Genomic DNA, 19,416 nt, shown 5'->3' with positions numbered 1-19,416 from the left:
TGTTTAACACAATCCACACTGTAAAAAGCGCTATAAAGGTTAAACAAAAAATGTAATAAGTTATGAAGTATACAGGCATCACTATGCCATTTTGTAAAACCTGAAACAATATAACGCCATTGTTTGGCGACCTCAACTGCTAGGTGAGGACAGGACAGTTCAACACTTTAACTATAGGAGTGCGTTAAGTTAATATTGAACGAAATGAAAACACTTTATATGTGAAAAGTATTCATTTTTATTCATTACATACAGAACAAGCATTTATTTACAATCTCAAAAAAATTAAAAATCTTCTTCTCTTCATCCAGACACAAACGATGGCTCCATTCAGCTCCTCCTCTTCGTCAAACCATAAACACCTGCCGCAAACGGCTCCTCCTTTTCCTGCAACCACGAACATTGGCCCCATTTACCTCCTCCCCTCTGTGAAACCACAAACACCAGCCCCATTTAGCTCCTCCTTTTCACGCAACCACAAACACCAGCCCCATTCAGCTTTCTCTCTTCGTCAAAGCCACAAACTGCCCCATGTTTGTGGCTTGACGGAGTTCCTGGCTGAATATAAAAGAGGAGCTTAGTGTTAGAGGCTGGATGAAGAGGAGGAGCTTGGTGTTAATGGCTCGATAAAGAGGAGGAGTTTGGTGTTAGTGGCTGGATGAAAAGGAGGAGATGGGCGTTAGTGGTTCGATGAGGAAGAGGAGCTTGGTGCTGTCTTTTTCAGGTGCCTGGATCTTCTTCAGCAGTGCTCTTGTCTGGTTGAAAAGTACCAAATGTGCAATATTAGTTTCATGTAAGATGAACATTTTAACACAAAAACTGAAACAAGACTCGCAAAAGAAGTCAAATTTCAATTTGTCCAGCTCACAGATTAAAAGTTAAGTACAATTTGTGATTTAACTTAACAGGTTAACTACAAAATTCAGCCCCTTAACTAATTAATTCTGTCGTGTCTATAAAAAAGTGAACATTTGAGACATTCATTCTACATTCAAGTTGAATATTTTGTATTTTTCATGAGTCATGTTGGGGCTTTTGTCATTAAACTGACCTGAATGTCCTTCTGAACAGTTCCGATCTTCCTAATCGTTTCTTCTGTTGTTTGGCTCCGGGATCAAGGATTGGAACCAGTTGTGTTGGAGGATCTTTTCAAGAGGAATCCGCTTGTCTGGCTTACTTTGCAGACACGAGCAGATCAAATCTATGCATTCTGTGAAGAAAGAAGGGAGAGATGTCAGGTTATTAGATTGCTACAAACTTTACAGTTGGTTTAAATGATCACATGTTTTAAGATCCTGTTTCATCATCCACATGCTCTCACCTTTGGATAGGTCTTCAGGCTTCCAGGTTCTTTTGACAATCTTCTGGAGCTCTTTTAGAGGCAAACGTCCATACAGCAGGATGAACAACAGTACTCCTATAGAGTACACTGTTGCAGGCTTGGCGTGGAGCCTTCCACGTTTGAAAAACTCCGGAGGAGCGTAAACTCTTGTGCCTGGAAGAAAAAGCAAGGACAGTAAGTTATTATCTCATTGGCTTTGCCCGGAAGGCTCAATATAACTTGTCTTTATGATAATACATACCACAGAATGTTGTGTAGCCTAAGTTGCTTATTAGTCTTCCAGCACCAAAGTCTATGAGTTTGATCTGCAAGGTGTGGGGGTTGATAAGGAGGTTCTCCAGCTTGATGTCGCTGTGGTAGACGCCCCGTTCACAGCAAGCGTTTGCAGCAGTGACCACCTGGTGCGTCACCACTCGTGCATTCTCTTCGCTGATTTTGTTGTCATACCAGGATATAAACTGGCGCATGTCCACACACGCTCTGGGGCGCTCTAGCACCAGTACGTAATACTCTGGTGACTCGTACCAGTCCAGCAGCTGTATTATTTGAGGAACATTTGGACCTCTGCTCATCAAATACATCAAACCGACCTCTTGTGGAACAGATTTGTCAGATGGTGCCTGCAGGAGAGATAATAGACATGTGACAGTGAGATGTGATCGAACTGAAGTGGAGACTGTTTAACAATTTCGTGTGAGTGTGTACTTACAATCTTGATGGTTTTCATTTCTTTAGTCTTTTTCACGTATTTGATTGCCACCTGTTGACCAAGAGAAAGCGACAGTTAATCCACACGATCAGTCATGTAACAATTGTCAAATTTAAATTGGAAGAAAGTACAATGAAAGCACAAACCTTTCGGAAATCCGATACACGAATCCCACTGAAGACCTCTCCAAACGATCCATTGCCTATTAGATGAAAGACTTTGTATTTCTGGTTGACGTTACCTGTAAATAAATCAATGAAACAAACAATGAAGTACATTTATAGCGTAAACCATCACAAATCTGATTGAAGACTGCTTTAGAAGCATTTTTGTAACAAACTATTACTAAGATATCAGGCCTCTAATATTTCATTACTGCGCTGAAGTATTATTTCTGAGGATTTGTACTTAATTACAGTTTAAACCCCAACTTTACCTTGAATACATTCCTGAAGAAAGAATAAACTGTACGTTTACTCCTTAACATTTTCTTATAACAGTTGTCTTATCTTTATTTCTCTTACATTTCCTCTAGCTAGGGTTGCACAATTCTGTAAAAATATATGATGTTGTGAAATATTCATAACAATATTTCCTGCAATAAATCTGCCTAGACTGTTTACTAGCTATTTTTAATGTATTTATGTAATTTTCATATTAAAATAAACATTAGAAGATGTTATACTGCTTTTATATATATATCAGCAAATGTTCTGATTTGATAATTGCTGTTGTTAGGTTCTCACTCCAGCCATGACTATTCCTTTTCATCTCCGCTCTGAGGCCTTAAGCTCACCTTTCTGTGATAAGGATATTGCAGAGACACTATTGTTGTGATAACAATTGAGCAGCCCTAACTGTAGCCATATTATGGTAAATAGTCAGTTGAATGTTTTATAGCTTGGCATGAATGAGTCAAGTTCAATGGTCTAAACAAACTCAAATAGGCTACTTAAAATATACTTGCTGATATATAAATCCGGGCCTTTATTCACAAAATAAATCAGATAAAGTAAACAGTGATAAGTCCATTCATATAGATATTTTAAGTGCAATGCTTGGAAAAAAACGTAAAAACTTTGAATCTTTAAAACATCTCATTCCCCCTTATGAATAAAATATGCATAAATACATTGAAATACTTGATAATATGTCCACTTACACCCACTATCTCTACTTCACCCTAGGTAATTATATTTAATTGCAGCGGAGTAAGAAGTAGCCTGCATTATTTAGTTTTGGAATGCTTTATAGTATGTGTAAGTATAATATACTTTTGAGGGGAAACACTTAATAAACTGACCTGTCCCGTCCAAATTCAATGGTGGGTTCTTTTCTGTCTTCCAAAAAACGTCGAACAGTGAGATAGGGGTGCTTTCCTCGGACTTGATGGAGTCCTCGCTGGAAGCATTTTCCTCATCGTTGTGGTTGTCAGCGGTCAGCGAAGACGCACAAGAGTGCCTACTGTGCACTGAAGCGCGGTCAGATTCGCCAACATTCGGGGTGTCAGGCGAAGACGCACAAGAGTGCCTACTGTGCACTGAAGCGCGGTCAGATTCGCTGATCCCCCCGGTGCCAAGCGAAGACGCACAAGAGTGCCAACTTAACACTGATGCGCGGTCAGATTCGCTAACATCCGGGGTGCCATGCGAAGACGCACAAGAGTGCCAACTAAACACTGAAGCGCCGTCCGATTCGCTAACATTCGGGGTGCCAGGCGAAGACGCACAAGAGTGCCTACTGTGCACTGAAGCGCGGTCAGATTCGCCGTTTTCTGCAGTAGTTAGAGAAGACACAGGACAGTCCCAGCATTCAGTGTCGTCGTGCCGTTCAGTTTCTGTTGACGGGGTCTTCACAGGGGTCTGGATAGACACGCACCTGTTGACCGGCTCGTCATGAACTGTCCTCGGCGACACACACGCAGCTTCACCACCAGGGGATCTCTGGGGCTGTGGGCTGCTCGGCTGGCTCTGTGGGGCTCTGGTTCTAGTTTTCTTGAATTTCCGAGAAAACCATTTCCAGAACCTCTTAAGTTTCTTCTCTGCTTTCTGTGGTACTGGGCTTGGTATAGCATCAGCTCCAGTACACATGTAAGAGATGAACGCGGCGTTGCTTGGTCCGGCTTCGCCATCATAACATCTCTGCTCATCGAGGTCGCCCTCGTTTGAGCTCTGGTCCCTCTGGGTCTTCCCGGATTTCCGAGAAAAGGCCCAGTTACAGAACTGTTTTACTTTCTTTCTAACTCGCCCCATTATTTTAGATTTCTTGAACTGAAAACTGAATAAATCTGACATAAAACGCAGATCTACAATGATACAGTGCAAGTCAAGCGAGGATTTGTGAAAGAATGTCATTCCACATCATTTCTACGGCTACGATGGAACTTTCGAACGTTTGACGTCATGGCTAATTTGCATACAGCTCAGTGCAGAGCACAATTCAAAAGAAAACAGCGATTGATAGAAAATGTAGATATTGGCTGTATTTTAAAGAGCTATGTTAGCTATATTTAATTTTATTACATTATTAAATAGTGGTAAACAGTTTGCTCTGATCTGCATCTTAAATATTAATAATAGTAATGATAAGTTTATATAAAATTGACTCCTCTGCCAAACTCATAATGGTTCATATAATCATGCATAGGAAAAGATAAACACTTAAAGATAAACACTGAAATAATTCAAAAGACTCTTTGTTTTGTAAAATCAGTGTTTGTATGTACATATAGCCTAAAAGTAAAGCCAACTTAGACTCATTGTGTGTATTTAAACAGATGCCAATGCTTGCACATGGAGGTTTTCTTTGAGAATAACATCTTTGTTGAAATAGCCCATCATAGATTATTATATGAGGCAAAATTCTATCAATTTCTCTAAAACACTGAAAACTTAAATATGTTTGATTAATAAGTGAGGTGAAATTTTATTCAGTATATGAATAATGACATTCTTTCACAAGACCCAATTCACTAAGATTTACTGGTGGTGTCCTAGAATAATTTGAATTAATAAGCCGAACACAATTGTTTCAGTTTTACTCTCATTAAAATCTACAAAGTTCAAAGATAACCAGGCTTTCACATCCGACAGGCAAGACATAAGAGTCTCCAGTCCACTTGAACTCAGTTTAATCGCAGGTAAATTTGAGTGTCATCTGCATAACAATGGAAAGACAGACCATGTTTTCTAAAAATAGAACCCAGGGGAAGCATATATATATAAAGAAACAAGAATTGGGCTATAATAGGGGATATTACATAATACTATCCCCTATAATAGGGAAATCAGCTTCCAGAAATGATTAGATGTGCTCCAACATTAGGCACATCTGTTTAGCTGTGCTTTTACTGAATGAGCACTGTGCTACGTCCCACAGATCACACTATTGTGTCTTTCTCTTCTTTGACATTCTTTTATAAGACATTTTTATCTGTTTCTATCAGTTTTAATAATTAAAAAAAAAAATTTGTTACACTTGTCTTTTTCATTCCTGTTTATGTAAAGCACTTTGAATTACCACTGTGTATGAATTGTGCTATATAAATAAACTTGCCTTGCCTATATTTAGTATATTTTGTATATATAGCACAAAAGGGTCATTACAAAATTGCGCAAGCACAAAACTCTTGCATTGCACAGCAAAAACCAATAATTTATTGTATGGGTCCAAACTGAGGTTTGTTTAATGCCAAAAACCATTAGAATATTAAGTAAATATTGGATTTTGAGGACATTTTCTAGTGTAAATAAATCAAAACTTAGTTGTTGTTTTTTTAGATTAGTAATGTGCGTTCCAATGTCATTTTGACAACTTTAAAGGCGTTTTTCTCTGTTTCAATTTTTCAGAGTTAGTTTTTTTACACTCTCAGATTGTCATATATCTTGGCTAAATATTATCTTATCAAACCGTACATCAGTGGAAAACATTTTTATTATTATATTTCAGTTAATGTATAAATCTCATTTTATAGGGGATTTTCCTGCTTACTGGAAACGGATCCTGTCCTGATAATACTGATTGTTTTTGCATGTCATTCATGTGTGACTGTATTAGGAGCTGACAGTAGTTTGCAGCATACTGCAGTGTATGGCTTGATATGACAGTATTATGTTAATAATTATGCTATTATGTTGAATGCTGCTGGTCAATTCAGGTCTGTGTCCAGTAGAGGTCAGTCTGTCGTGTTCATCAGAGGAGAGTTGATTGTTTTGTCTTGCATGTGTGGCTTGGCAAAAAAAAACTAAAATAATGAAGAGCACAATATCAGACACACCAAAATGCACAATATAAAAATGTATGTTTTGAAAACAATAAGAAAAATTTGTCTTTGAAATGCAAAATATTAGTAGTTAAATTTAATTAGGTGGAAATCGAATTGCAGCAACATCTAAAAGTATTTTACATTAGAACATTTTAGATGGAAAAGTGAAGTGATTAGGCCTACTTTCATATTAATGTTTCATTGTTTGTTGATTACGCATGATTAAAAACTATAATTGCCAGTTAACGTAGATGAAATTTTGTAGATTCGACAGTTCATATTCACAAAATGAGGAGAAATACAAATATGATTTAACTTCTAAATGTGAAAAATGTAATACTATTTGACTAGATATTTTTCAAGACACTTCTATACAGATTTAAGTGACATTTAAGGGTTAACTAGCTTAATTAGGCAGGTTAGGGTAATTAGTCAAGTCACTGTATAATGATGGTTTGTTCAGTAGACAATTTAAAAATATATATAGCTTAAATGGGCTAATCATTTTGACCTTAAAATGGTGTTTAAAAAATTCCAAACTGCTTTTATTCTAGCCGAAATAAAACAAATAAGACTTTCTCCAGAAGAAAAAATATTATCAGACATACTGTGAAAATTTCCTTGCTCTGTTAAACATTTAGGAAATATATAATAAAGAAGAAAAAAAATCAAAGGGGGGCTAATAACTCTGACTTCAACTGTATACAATACATAGATATTGCATTATATAATATTGAGTACTGTCTTGAATAAGCAATTTCATATCATAGATGTTTTATATGCTTCACAAGACCAAATAATATCGTATATTAAAATGAAAACCCTCTTAAATATTAGCCTGGATGATCCATGAGTGTGTTTTTTTTTCTGTTTTTCAGAAAATTCTCCTGGACACTCTTTTGTTTTCAGTATCGACCGTATGATTTGAGAATTCATCTTGTCACACCAAGGACAACAATGCAATTAATACAGAAGGTAGGAACATGCACTGATGCACTCACTGATGTTTACCTTCTCAAAATATTGTGGAAAACTGATCTGGGGAAATAATACAGGTCCAATATGTTTGTTGGATGTCATTTTATTACAGAACACTATTTGTTTTACATACCTTTTTTAATATTCCAATTATGTTACTAAATTTGAGGAAGTGGTTTACAGTTCACTTTTAAAATCATAAATACAGTTGAAGTCAGAATTATTTGAGGTACTCCAATATTGTTAGAACGCACAGATGACTACACCCCATTGGCCCTCACACATTGCTGTCTCCCAATCAATTAGATTTTAAATACAGTAGAGGACTAATTGAGTTATTTTCCCTTTAGATCAGATTTAATATTTCAGAAGGCCAGTTCACATTAGTGATCAGCAGGTACTTATTTTTGCCAAATTAACACGAGTTTGCTGGGTTTAGAAATGAACATGAAAGCAGGAAAAAATTGCTAACAAACAGAAAGAGTACACTGAATATGTTTCTCGTCTATACACATACTTTATTAAGAATTATACATATTTTACAGAAGAAATCTAGTCGAGAGTAACTGGAAGTTCCTTCAGTTGCTGCCCTGGTACAACCTGGTGTTTGGGTTTTCCAGAAGCTTCACTGTAAACAGAAGAGCAAAGCAAAGATATTTATGACAAGGTTATCATCACAGGGCTCAACAATAAGGACTGCCCGGTGGCCCAGGGCCAGCGTGAGAGACGCTTGGGACAGTAGACAGGATAATTACTGGCCCGATTGGGACAGTGCTGCCACTGCAACATTTAATTGGTCTGCAACTATTTGCGTGCATTTAAAGTTTAGTCTTTAAATACTGCCTTCTCTGTGATGTCGTTAACACCATATTGCTTTTTGGTTCCTCTTATCTGATTTGATGTTTTGAGCATGCTATTTTTTTCCGTAACCTGGTAACAGCCAGTACAGCGAAGAAACAGCAACATGGCAGAAACATCAAATTATAAGGCTAAAACAAAAGGTCTGTTTCTAACGTCTTGGAAGCAGACATTTACGTGTGAACAATGCGACAAACAAAAGTGATAAAAAAAATGAAAAAAGTGATGTTTTGCACGGTTTGCCATCAGTTTGACAAGTCAGCCACCTTTTGTTAAATAATTTCGAACCACAATAAAATACCTCCACATTTTCCCCTGCTCTTTTTGTTTGGAAAACACTTTTATTAACATGTTTTTAAGTATTGAAATTCTGGATTATTTAAAATATGTGGCAAAAAATAGCTATTAACTTCCCTTTTTTTTGGTGGGGCCAGTGAAAATTTGGTAGGGCAAGTAAAAATCTGAACCACTGGCCCGATCGGACCAGTAGAAAAAATCCTTAGTGTTGAACCCTGCATCATTTTTAATGGTTTTAAGTATTCAGACACTGCAGATATTTAACTCAGGAAACCTCCATTTCCACTAAAACATTAATTGAGCATCTCTAGAGAGAACTAAAATGGCTGTCTATTAATGTTTACCATCCAACCTGACAGAACTGGAGGATCTGCAAGAAGGAATGGCGGAGGATGCCCAAATCCAGGTGTGAAAAACGTGTTGCATCTTTCCCAAAAAGACTCAAATGAGTGCTTCTACTACTGTGCAAAGGGTCTGAATACTTAGGACCATGTGCTATTTTCCTTTTTTAATAAATCTGCAAAAATGTCCACAGTTCTGTGTTTTTCTGGAGTGCCGTGTGTACATTAATGAGAAAAAATGGACTTAAATGATTGTAGCAAATAGAGCAAAGAGTGAAAAATTTAAAGGGGTCTCAATAGTTTCCATACCCACTGTATATCATGTAATGTAGACCCATTTCTGCTTTAAGCTCTAAGGATAAACAATAACATGCGAGTCAGTTGTGAAACGTTTTCTCATCATTTATTTTTACCACAGTTTGTGCCATCAGCTTCAAGACAAAGATAACTGGAGTGAAAAACTTCATTCTTTATTTTGCTTCATTTAGATTATTTATAGATTAGATTATTTATAATGCTTCAGTAATCATCTAATGGGGCAGATTACGGAGCTAATAAGGAGCCAGCCGTGTTGATCGTAAGCACGTGATCCTCTCGAAATTAGTTTATGAACAAACCACACATAGAGAAAAGATTCTACAAGTAAATTTTAATTTTAAATCTTTGGTGAAGCACCAAAAGTGGACAATATTAAACCTAATCTGAATCCTATTTTGGCTTTTGTTGTTATCCATGAATTTTTTTGATTATGATAGCCATCCAACAATCTATTTCAGCTAAAACAGTGCATAAAATGCAGTATTTAAATCTAATAATTAAATAGTAGCCTAAATGAGGCCTATAACTGCAAAAAGGTCCACTTTTTAAGAATAAAAGAACCACATGTTTTACCAGGATGGCTACGGGCCTGCCAGGTCAAACGAACCGAGAAACGCAGTTTGGATAGCCTAGTGTAAGTGCACCCTATAGCTGCATCCCAAATGGCACACTATGCACTGTACTTACACACTCAACAGCATAGTATATGTATGTAGTGTCACCCCAAATGGAGCACTAATGTTTTTTTTCTAGACTGAAATTCAAACCGTTTCCCTGATGATGTTTGACAGTTCCCAAATAAATAAAATAAATGACCAAACTCAAATAACACACGCTGGAGTATAAACGCATTCACCATCAGGAGGCGCTATAATCACTCTTGTAAGAGAATTCTGCTTTCACAATCCAAAATAAATAAAGTTATCTAACATGTGCACCCGATAGCTCCGCCCCTTCCACTACATGAGCAAAGCTGTGGTCGTTGAGTGTGTGAAGTGTCCAACAGTACACACTTCATTTTACAGGTTAAATAAGTGCATCATCCGGGTAATTAAAGTGCACTTATTATTTAGAGTTTTCAATGTGAATGCACTTCTTACACTATTTATACTACAAATGGCGTAGAATAGTGCATAAGTATGCGATTTGGCTGGTAATGAAAAAGAATGAAGGATCTTCACAAAACAAACCAGAAACATGAATACATTTGTTTGTTTTCGACATTTGTTTTAGTCAAGACGGAGGTTCTAATCTAAATCACTGATTAGATATGAAGCACAAAGACAACACAATACTGCATTTAAAGGGCCATGAAACCCCCTCGTTTCAGCAGTGTGTTTTCACACCTCTACTTTGGAAAAAGTCAGAAAAGTGGGCGTGTCCAGCTCTGTTTAGGGGGGAGTGTCGGAGGAAGAAAAGCGGCTTGGTATGGGAGTGTCTATTTGGGCGCGCTGAATTTCAGAGTCAAAACACACAACCACAGCGGACAATGTGACTGTGTTTACATGGACATCTGTAGTCGAATTATTTGCCAAATTATTAAATGGTGGACTTTAACTGCAGTTTGGCTCTTTCATTCAGGGAATTTATTCATGTCCCTCCCGACAAACGTGATATTTGATTCGAGGTGCTGCTCTAAGCGTGTATTTTTCATGCAATGTTTGATACCGCACGGCAAATGAGAGAAAAAAAAACCCTCCGCATTTCCCGGAAACTTAGATGCACACAGCAGGTAGCGTCAGAAAGCCGCGTGTGTTATTCCGGTCACAAAATCCAACACGAGGTTATAGTTTGGTTGTAACTGTTAAGTGCTAACTTGTTTACACTCGGTGCAATAGTTTGTTTGATACGAATAAAATACGAACTGAATAAACAAAGAGCACTGGTCGCTCACTTACCAAATCTGTAGAGACAGGACAATCACCAGCAACTAGAGCCGCGTCTTTATGGAGAGAATACTACAAGCGAATCTGGATCTCAGCGTTTGCAGATGAGAACAGCTCTCAGGTAAACAATAATCCTCCTTAGACACGTAAGTTATTGTTGTCGCGCGTCGCGTACACTGTTAATCCACGCGTGAGTCTGCGCTCTCACAGAGAGAAAATGAAAACAAAACTTAACTGCAGCAAACTATAAAAGCAACACTTCACGCTTGTTTTGCCAACACAACGTGGCGTCTTTGCCGTCTACACTCTGACAGTAATGAATATTAATGAAGTTGCACAATAGAGCGCGCTGATTGGTTTGAACCAAGCCTTACTCATGCATTAATGCAACACACTGTAAGACGTAATTAGACACACTCTGGCACAGACGCCCAGTCTGCACGCTAGAATACAACGCTATTATGTCATGGCCGTGACGCAGCTTCAAAAATTAGTTTCAAACCGGAAGTACGAATTTGCTTGAAATAACGCAAAAACAACCAATTTACACTTTTTAGTGAAATATAGGTGTCCTAATAGTGTTTTTAGCAGTGTGGGACACATATACGACTGTCAACAGCTCACAAAATGTGTTTTGGTGTTTCGTGACCCTTTAAGGTAACTATGTATTCAAAACCTAGCTAGTGATTGTTTCATACATGTCAGTACTTTCAGTTAATGCATTTATATTGTAAAATGATTAGCTTTAATCGATGCCAACCCACCTTCCAGCTGTCAGAGCTTTCTGTGAAGACATGATCACAGTCGGTGGAACCATCTCTCTGCGTCCATCTCTCGTACAGTAGTAGTTGTTTGCAAATTTATGACTGGGTCCAACAGGAAGCTTCGGTGGTGGCTGAGTCCTATCGTTACCGCAATGCACAAATATTAACCATGGATTAATTATTGCAAGGTTGTTATATAAAGTGTATATTCAGCATGATGCAAAGGTTATAGGCTAGCTAAAGTTTTTTAAATTTTTTTAGACTATGTCTTCCAAACCACATAAAAAGATGAATACACACTCGAAATTAGATCAAAAGGCTCCTTATGTTATGCCAAAAGTCATTTTGTGTGACCTTTCTTGGTGCATTTTAGGGAAGATTTGATTTTGAAGTCACTGCTAGGTAAATTGCTTGAAATTGTGGTCTAATTGTAGATTACAAATTACAGAATAAACAATGGAGTTAGAAACAATCTAGATTCCGCATGGCTCAGACTACATTCTGGATTACTTTTAGATTACTTTTGGATTACCTTATTTGTCACATTTATTTATTTTTCCTCAAAAGTGAAAGAAAATGCCTTCTTGTTATCAGTAAGGTTACGTGTATTAAACTACTTTAAGTCAGGATTTACCAAACAAGGGCCTCATGTACGAAGACTTGCGTTGAAATCATACTAAAACATTGCGTACACACAAAGCTAAAAAATTTCGCTGTACGAAACACTGCGTACGCGGAATCCCACACATATTTTCTTTGTACATCCGAATGAACGTGAAACTGAGCGCAACATGCACTAGCGCAAAACCCCTCCCTGCCTCCTCTCCCGTATGAATATGCTAATGACTCTACTTTGGCAAAACCCAACGAAAAAGCAATGGCAAGAGCAAAGAAAAAGAGAAACTTTAAACAGAATGTGAATTGGACGTGCTGCTTTCGGAGGTAGACCGGAGAAAAGCGGTGTTATTTGCAAGTTTGTTCTCCGAAATTAATAACAAAATAAAAAAATAGAGTGGGAGAGTTTAGCTGATGCGGTTAACACAGTTAAGTCTGAACATCGAACTGAGTGGATTAAATAAGAAATAGTATGATTTATAGGTGTAAAATGTTGCAGCGTCTTTAACAGCATGAGTGGCGTAGCTCGTAAAACGCATGGCAACATGTTTTGACACATTCGAGCATGAACTCGGTTCAAATCCAGCGTCTGATTGACTCATTCTTTTTTTTTCCCCGCTGCATATCAGATTTTGCCTATAGTCTTCATCACGAGGAAGACAAGTAGAAATCATTAATAAGTCTGTGCATCATTTTTTATTTGCACAGTTATTGAATGGAAATGTTTCTGATTCACATATGCAAATTCATCTTCAGATGGCGCCTTTACAGCAATGGGTGTGCAGTAGATCGCTCCGATTACACTGGGCAAACCGGCGACCGCTGCAAATTGGGCGTTAATGTTTGGCTGGTCAACTGTATGGTATGGAAACCTTATAAACCTGCTAGACATGCGGATAAACCTGTCCCATACAGCTGCCATTGCAAGGCTCAAAGACACTTTGTAGAGTGCAATTTAACACAACTGCCTCTAGGAGTCGCCAATGGAAATAAAACAGACACGCACAAGAAATGTGCGTACGCCAGGCATGAAGTTGGCGTGGAGCTGCGCAGATTCCCACGTTCATTTCATTGTTAGTAAATCCAAACGTGAGCGATTCTGAGCGTGAAACCTGGCGTACGCAAAGTTTTTTTTGCGTACGCAGCGTTGATACATGAGGCCCCTGGAGTTTTCAAAAATGCATGGGTAATTAATTTGATAATTAATTCAGTTATAACCATGTAATATTCAACTTTAATTTATTTATAAAACACACACACACACACACACACTCATTGGCGTTACACTATTCTCAATTCGGCAGAATTCAAATGAGCCATTTTAATCTAGATTAATTCCAAGATTAATCTAGATTTAAAAGATTAATCTATGCCGACCTATAAATATATATATAGATAGATGGATAGATAGATGAATGGATGGATGGATGGATGCATGGCGAGAGAGAGAGAGAGTGAGAGATGGATGGATGGATGGATGCATGGCAAAAGAGAGACACAGAGAGAGATAGATGGATGGATGCATGGCGAGAGAGAGAGAGTGAGAGATAGATGGATGGATAGATGGATGCATGGCAAGAGAGAGACACTGAGAGAGAGATAGATGGATGGATGGATGGATGGATGGATGGATGCATGGCAAGAGAGAGAGAGAGAGATGGATGGATGGATGGATGTTCAGACAGATGGCCAGACAGGCATGAGATGGGACATGGATGGATGGATGGATGGATGGATGCATGGCAAGCGAGAGAGAGAGAGAGATGGATGGATAGATGGATGGCCAGATAGATGGATGGATGCATGGCGAGAGAGCGAGGGAGAGAAAGAGAGAGAGAGACAGAGAGAGAGAGAGAGAGAGAGAGAGAGGGATGGATGGATGAAATAAAAACAAATAAGACTTTCTCCAGAAGAAAAAAAAATATCAGACATACTGTGAATTTGAATTAATTCAAAACATTAAATGAACCATTATTCAAATAGTTAAATTATACATACTTTAATAATATCATTGTAACAAAGAAGGACTTATACACATTGTTGATATCAGTGAGATGCTTTAAAGAAGTAACGTTATAGGTACCTTTTTGCAACTTCAGTGTATCGAAGTTGAAGTTTCGATTGGAGATCTTGCTGTTAAGAAACGGAAAAAAAATGAATGTTGATTTACTACATTATTAAATTAGGGTGTAGTTGGTTTTAAATTTGCACATTCACTCATTTTAGAATAGTATTCACTTATGGTGCATTACTTTGAATGTTTGGTCTGAAATAGCATGTGTATATGCCTTCAAAACAACATTAGCACTGTTTCACTGACTGTGAACAATGTTGTACTTTGACAGTCTTTGGCAGCTAATATGATCTCACTGCTTCGAATTTGCAAAGATTACTTTACTGAAATGATATTAAGAAGTTACAGTTCAACTGTGCAAATATAAAATAGAGGTAAAATTGGTTTTATCTTTGCACATTTGTTCATTTAGAAGTCTATATATTGTTTACCATGTTACTTTGAATATTCGATCGGAATTAGCATGCAAGTATGACTTGTAAACAACAATAACACTATCTAATTCACTGTGAACAATGCTGTGCTTTGATAGTCATTTGCTGCTAATATGATTTCCCTATTTAGAATTTGTAAACAATACTTTTCTAAAATTCTATTATTAAGGAGAAAGTCTGAATATCTCAATATAAAACCAACTTTACCTCTATAAATATATAACCAGCTTTACTTCAATAATGATGAACGAAATGTCAAGCTATCTAGACATGAAAACAACCAGTAAAGACTGGCTGAAATGCAAGCTCGCTATAACAGTCATTTACACATGTATTTCCATCCTTTTTCACATTATATCGAAACGTTGGATTTCGTGCGTCTTATACTGCTCGACTGATAAACAACCAAATCGTCTTTTTCTCACCCCTGACAGATAATTCCTCAGCCTCTGGATAATTTTCGTAGCCGTCGCCATACTTGATGTCAAGGTGAAATTGCCGTTCACTGTGAAGCTGATGCAGAATCAGTTCTGACTAAACCAAACCTTATGCCGATAAAAAGAATTTACGGACGTAAACTGATCGTGGATCAGATTATTGACTGTACTGTAGCAGGGAAATGACCAGCGGACCGGATGTTCTTATTCTCTGGTTCAGTCATGGACTGTTTCTGCGACAGAAACGGAGTAAAGCGCCACCTGTCGTATCGAACGCAGATAACTGCCCAGTCAATTTATCAAATGACCATCATTTTACAGTTTTTCTCAGTCGCTTTGGTGCATTTCTCACAACACCAGTGCATTTCTGCACAACAGTTAATGCACTGAGGACTGGTGAAATGATTCCAAGATTAAATTACATTTTAAAATATATGCTAAAATACATAAAAATAAAAGCTTTAATAAAAGAAAATAACAAAAGAAATCATACAGTTTTTCTCAGTCGCTTTGGTGCATTTCTCACAACACTGTTTACATTTGCACAACAGTTAATGCATTTCTCAAAACAATTAGTCGTTTGTGCACATCCTAGTAGCTGTTTCTCATTCTTTCAAACAAACTGCAAATGCTTATGGACATGCATCAATTGCTTTCAGACAACTCTCTGCTGTTTATAACATTATCATTTGCTTATGTCATGTCAGTCAAAATGAACTAAACTTGTGAATGCTGAATAGTCATTCCATATAAAACTAATAGTCCTCATTGCATTACTCGAGTCATTACATACAAAAATGTTGAACCAGTTGTCAAAATCTGTCTAGCAAATTTTATAAAACCAAATTTAAATCTTTATTTTCCTGAAAATGTCTTTAAAATTGAAAAATTTGATGAATGATTTACAGACCTGTGTATGTTGTAGGTTCAATTCCAATATGTTCTGCAATATTGTTTACAGTTGTGCTCAGCTCTATCCAAAGGGAGTTTATGTTTGTTGTAGATAAGGGTGTGTTTATTCTTTTGCACAATGCTGTGAATAAATTAGAATTGAAACAAGCATCTGCAGTAAAAATGTGAAACATACATATTCAGTGTCTTGTACTGAGATGTCTCACTACAGTTTTTCTCAGTCGCTTTGGTGCATTTCTCACAACACTATTTACATTTGCACAACAGTTAATGCATTTCTTAAAACAATTAGTCATTTGTGCACATCCTAGTAGCAGTTTCTCATTCCTTTTTAACAAATTGCAAATGCTTTCGGACATACATCAATTGCTTTCAGACAACTCTCTGCTATTTATAACATTATCATTTGCTTATGTCATGTCAGTCAAAATGAACTAAACTTGTAAATGCTGAATAGTCATCCCATATAAAACTAATAGTTCTCATTTCATTACTTGAGTCATTACATACAAAAATGTTGAACTAGTTGTCAAAATCTGTCTAGCAAATTTTATATTAAACATTTTTAATCTTTATTTTTCTGAAAATGTCTTCTAAATTGAACAATTTCATAAATGATTTACAAACCTGTGTATGTTGTAGGCTCAGTACCAATATGTTCTGCAATATTGTTTACAGTTGTGCACAGCTCTACCCAAAGAAAGCTTATGCTTGTTGAAAATAAGGGTGTGTTTATTCTTTTGCACAATGCTGTGAATAAATTAGAATTGCAACAAGCATCTGCAGTAAAAATGTGAAACATACATATTCAGTGTCTTGTACTCAGATACCTCACTAAATGCAGTGATGTCTAACTTTGCTGTAGTTTTCAAATGGCTGTGCAAATAGTCTATAGTGCTGTCTTGAGCATTTTCAGGAAGTGTCACCAACATCTGACTTTTTTGCATTGAAAAAATGTCCAGAGTAAACTCATAATGAAAACATGACTAAGCCATTTGACTATCTTGTTCATAAACAATGGTGGCAGGACTTTTCATTTTGATGACACTGACACTTTGATTGTCATGAATACTTGCTTTTGAGGAATGAACTATCCATTTTGAGCATGTGACGCGCTTTTGCAGTTTATCAGCTAGGTTTTGCAGTTTGTACTAATTGTTTTGAGAAATGCATTAACTGTTGTGCAGAAATGCACTGGTGTTGTGAGAAATGCACTAAAGCGACTGGGAAAAACTGTAAAATCTTCTTGTTTTGTTGTATTTTTGATTAGTGCAGCCATGGTGCAAAAAAGACACCTCATCATAGAAAGAAATTATAATAATGTATTCTTATTATTTTGTAAAATGTTTTTAGTGCTGAAGTCCAACTCATTTCCCTAAAGCCCATTCACTTTCAAATTTCTGCCATTGCCAGAATTCATTCATACGTTCGTTAGTTAGTTTGTTCGTTCGTTCATTCATTCAATCATTTATTTATTAAGTAGGCTCTTATGTATGTACAGTTGTAGCTCAGTAACTCATTTCTAATAACTGATTTCTTTTATCTTTGCCATGGTGACATAAAATATTGTTACAAGATATTTTTCAAGACACTTCAGCTTAAAGTGACATTTAAAGGCTTAACTAGATTAATTAGGTTAACTAGGCAGGTTACGGTAATTAGGCAAGTTATTGTATAACGATGGTTTGTTCTGTGGACTATCAAAAAATATATAGCTTAAAGGGGCTAATAATATTGACCTTGAAATGGCTTAATAAAAACTGTTTTTATTCTAGCCGAAATAAAACAAATAGGACTTTCTCCAGAAAGAAAATATATTATCAGACATACTGTGAATTTTTTTCTTGCTCTGTTAAACATCATTTGGGAAATATTTTTAAAGGAAAAACAGTTTCAAGGGGGGGCTATATATATATATATATATATATATATATATATATATATATATATATATATATATATATATATATATATGTAGGGGGGGGGGGGGGCTAATAATTCTGACTTCAACTGTATATTTGTAACTCTAATGTATGTAATGTCAGTATATAATCCCTTTTAATGCACATGGTTCAAAAACAAGCATGGTTTTCCTGACAAAAGTGACTTTATATACTGAAAAGGGCTTTTTAAGTGAGAGTTTACCCTAAAATGACAGTATACTGGCCACTTTAAGCTTCCAAAGCTTTATGAGTTAAATCTTTCTGTTAATAGCAAAAGACGATATTTTGAAGAATGTTGAAAACTGTTAACCACCCATAGTAAGAAAAATAGCCTATATTGGTCATGGTCAATGAGCTTCCATCATTCTTCAAAATGTCTTCTTTTGAAAAAGAAAGGGTGCTCAAAAATTTCTGAGTAATAAACAAGCATTTATTTGTTTGTAATAGATTAAAATACATAATTCGAAGATGCAGCCTTTTCTTTAGTAATAAGCCAGTATAACATTTTGACAATTAGTTTCATCTGTCAGTCTGTCTTCAGGAAAGTAGCTTATGAGAATGTGGGAACACTGTACAGCCGATATTAACCGGGTTTCTTGGGGACTTCCAGTCTGAGATATCCAATATTCATGCCTGACTCAGATAGGCCTAAATGTAGAGCTCTTGAACTTGAAGATTACGACGTAGTTACATGGGTGGGAAAAAATCAGGACCACCCATTCAATGCCCTGCCGCCAGGAGAAGACATGCAGCGCCGCCCATGAGCGCGAGCGATACAGTCAAGCAGATTATTTCAACGGGATCCCGCCACAGACTGGTAATCATTTACTAACTACGGAATGAACGGTAACTACGGGTCGACCGACGGCTGAAATCAATCAGCACAAACCCGGATTAATAACGCGCAAAGAAAAAGAAGCAGCAGCAAACTTCATCCATAGGGTAAGGCAGAGTTTTGTGACTTCCGAAAGTAGCTGGACGTAATTCTTCAACAGACTCTCCTCAGGTAGTTGAAGGTTTATGTTGAACATCATCGCTTGAACGATGATAAAGTTTAACTGTCACTGGTAAAAGTCATGTTGGCCATGTTGTACTGCAATACATGAGGGGTGGGTTGTGTGACAAGGAGTCTTATGTCTGTCTTGTTGTGGCTCGCTCGTTTAGGGTTTCAGAAGTAAGCTAAATTATTGAGGTAAAGCTGATTTATATCGCATATGCATTCATTTTAAACTATCTACTTGTGA

The 19,416-nt window shown here is 36.9% G+C and overlaps 2 protein-coding genes and 1 long non-coding RNA gene across 7 annotated transcripts in view; 1 reads left to right on the top strand and 2 right to left on the bottom strand.

Annotated features, from left to right (window-relative positions):
- Nucleotides 1–219: 219 nt before the first annotated feature.
- On the bottom strand, nt 220–5,043 carry pimr185 (Pim proto-oncogene, serine/threonine kinase, related 185). Its single transcript, XR_002459435.3, has 7 exons — nt 3,355–5,043; nt 2,198–2,292; nt 2,052–2,102; nt 1,584–1,962; nt 1,322–1,495; nt 1,052–1,210; nt 220–755 (listed from the first exon to the last, which is right to left on the bottom strand). It is a non-coding gene; the product is annotated as a Pim proto-oncogene, serine/threonine kinase, related 185 (long non-coding RNA).
- Nucleotides 5,044–7,790: 2,747 nt separating this feature from the next.
- Nucleotides 7,791–15,518, bottom strand: ndufa7 (NADH:ubiquinone oxidoreductase subunit A7). 2 transcript variants are annotated; one of them, NM_001003436.2, is made up of 4 exons: nt 15,306–15,518; nt 14,456–14,505; nt 11,758–11,895; nt 7,791–7,921 (listed from the first exon to the last, which is right to left on the bottom strand). In NM_001003436.2, the coding sequence occupies exons 1-4, from the start codon at nt 15,354–15,356 to the stop codon at nt 7,846–7,848; spliced, it is 315 nt and encodes a 104-aa protein (NP_001003436.1). In that variant the 5' UTR covers nt 15,357–15,518; the 3' UTR covers nt 7,791–7,845. The 2 variants fall into 2 exon arrangements, 1 of the variants encoding a protein (NP_001003436.1); XR_012383674.1 differs by lacking the exon at nt 7,791–7,921 and adding an exon at nt 8,687–10,545 and having other exon boundaries at nt 11,542–11,895; nt 15,306–15,371.
- Nucleotides 15,519–18,922: 3,404 nt separating this feature from the next.
- The window catches only part of kank3 (KN motif and ankyrin repeat domains 3), a 45,657-nt gene continuing 45,163 nt past the window's right edge, over nt 18,923–19,416 (top strand). For 3 of the 4 annotated variants that reach the window (XR_012383741.1, XR_012383740.1, XR_012383739.1), the window contains exon 1: nt 18,923–19,114. The gene's annotated coding sequence lies outside the window, so the exon portion shown is untranslated. 4 annotated transcript variants of the gene reach the window in all.

Source organism: Danio rerio, chromosome 8, assembly GCF_049306965.1.
Source record: "Danio rerio strain Tuebingen ecotype United States chromosome 8, GRCz12tu, whole genome shotgun sequence".
Lineage (NCBI taxonomy): Eukaryota > Metazoa > Chordata > Actinopteri > Cypriniformes > Danionidae > Danio > Danio rerio.
The sequence above is the reverse complement of the archived record's forward strand: the minus strand, read 5'-3'. Positions and strand labels throughout refer to the sequence as shown.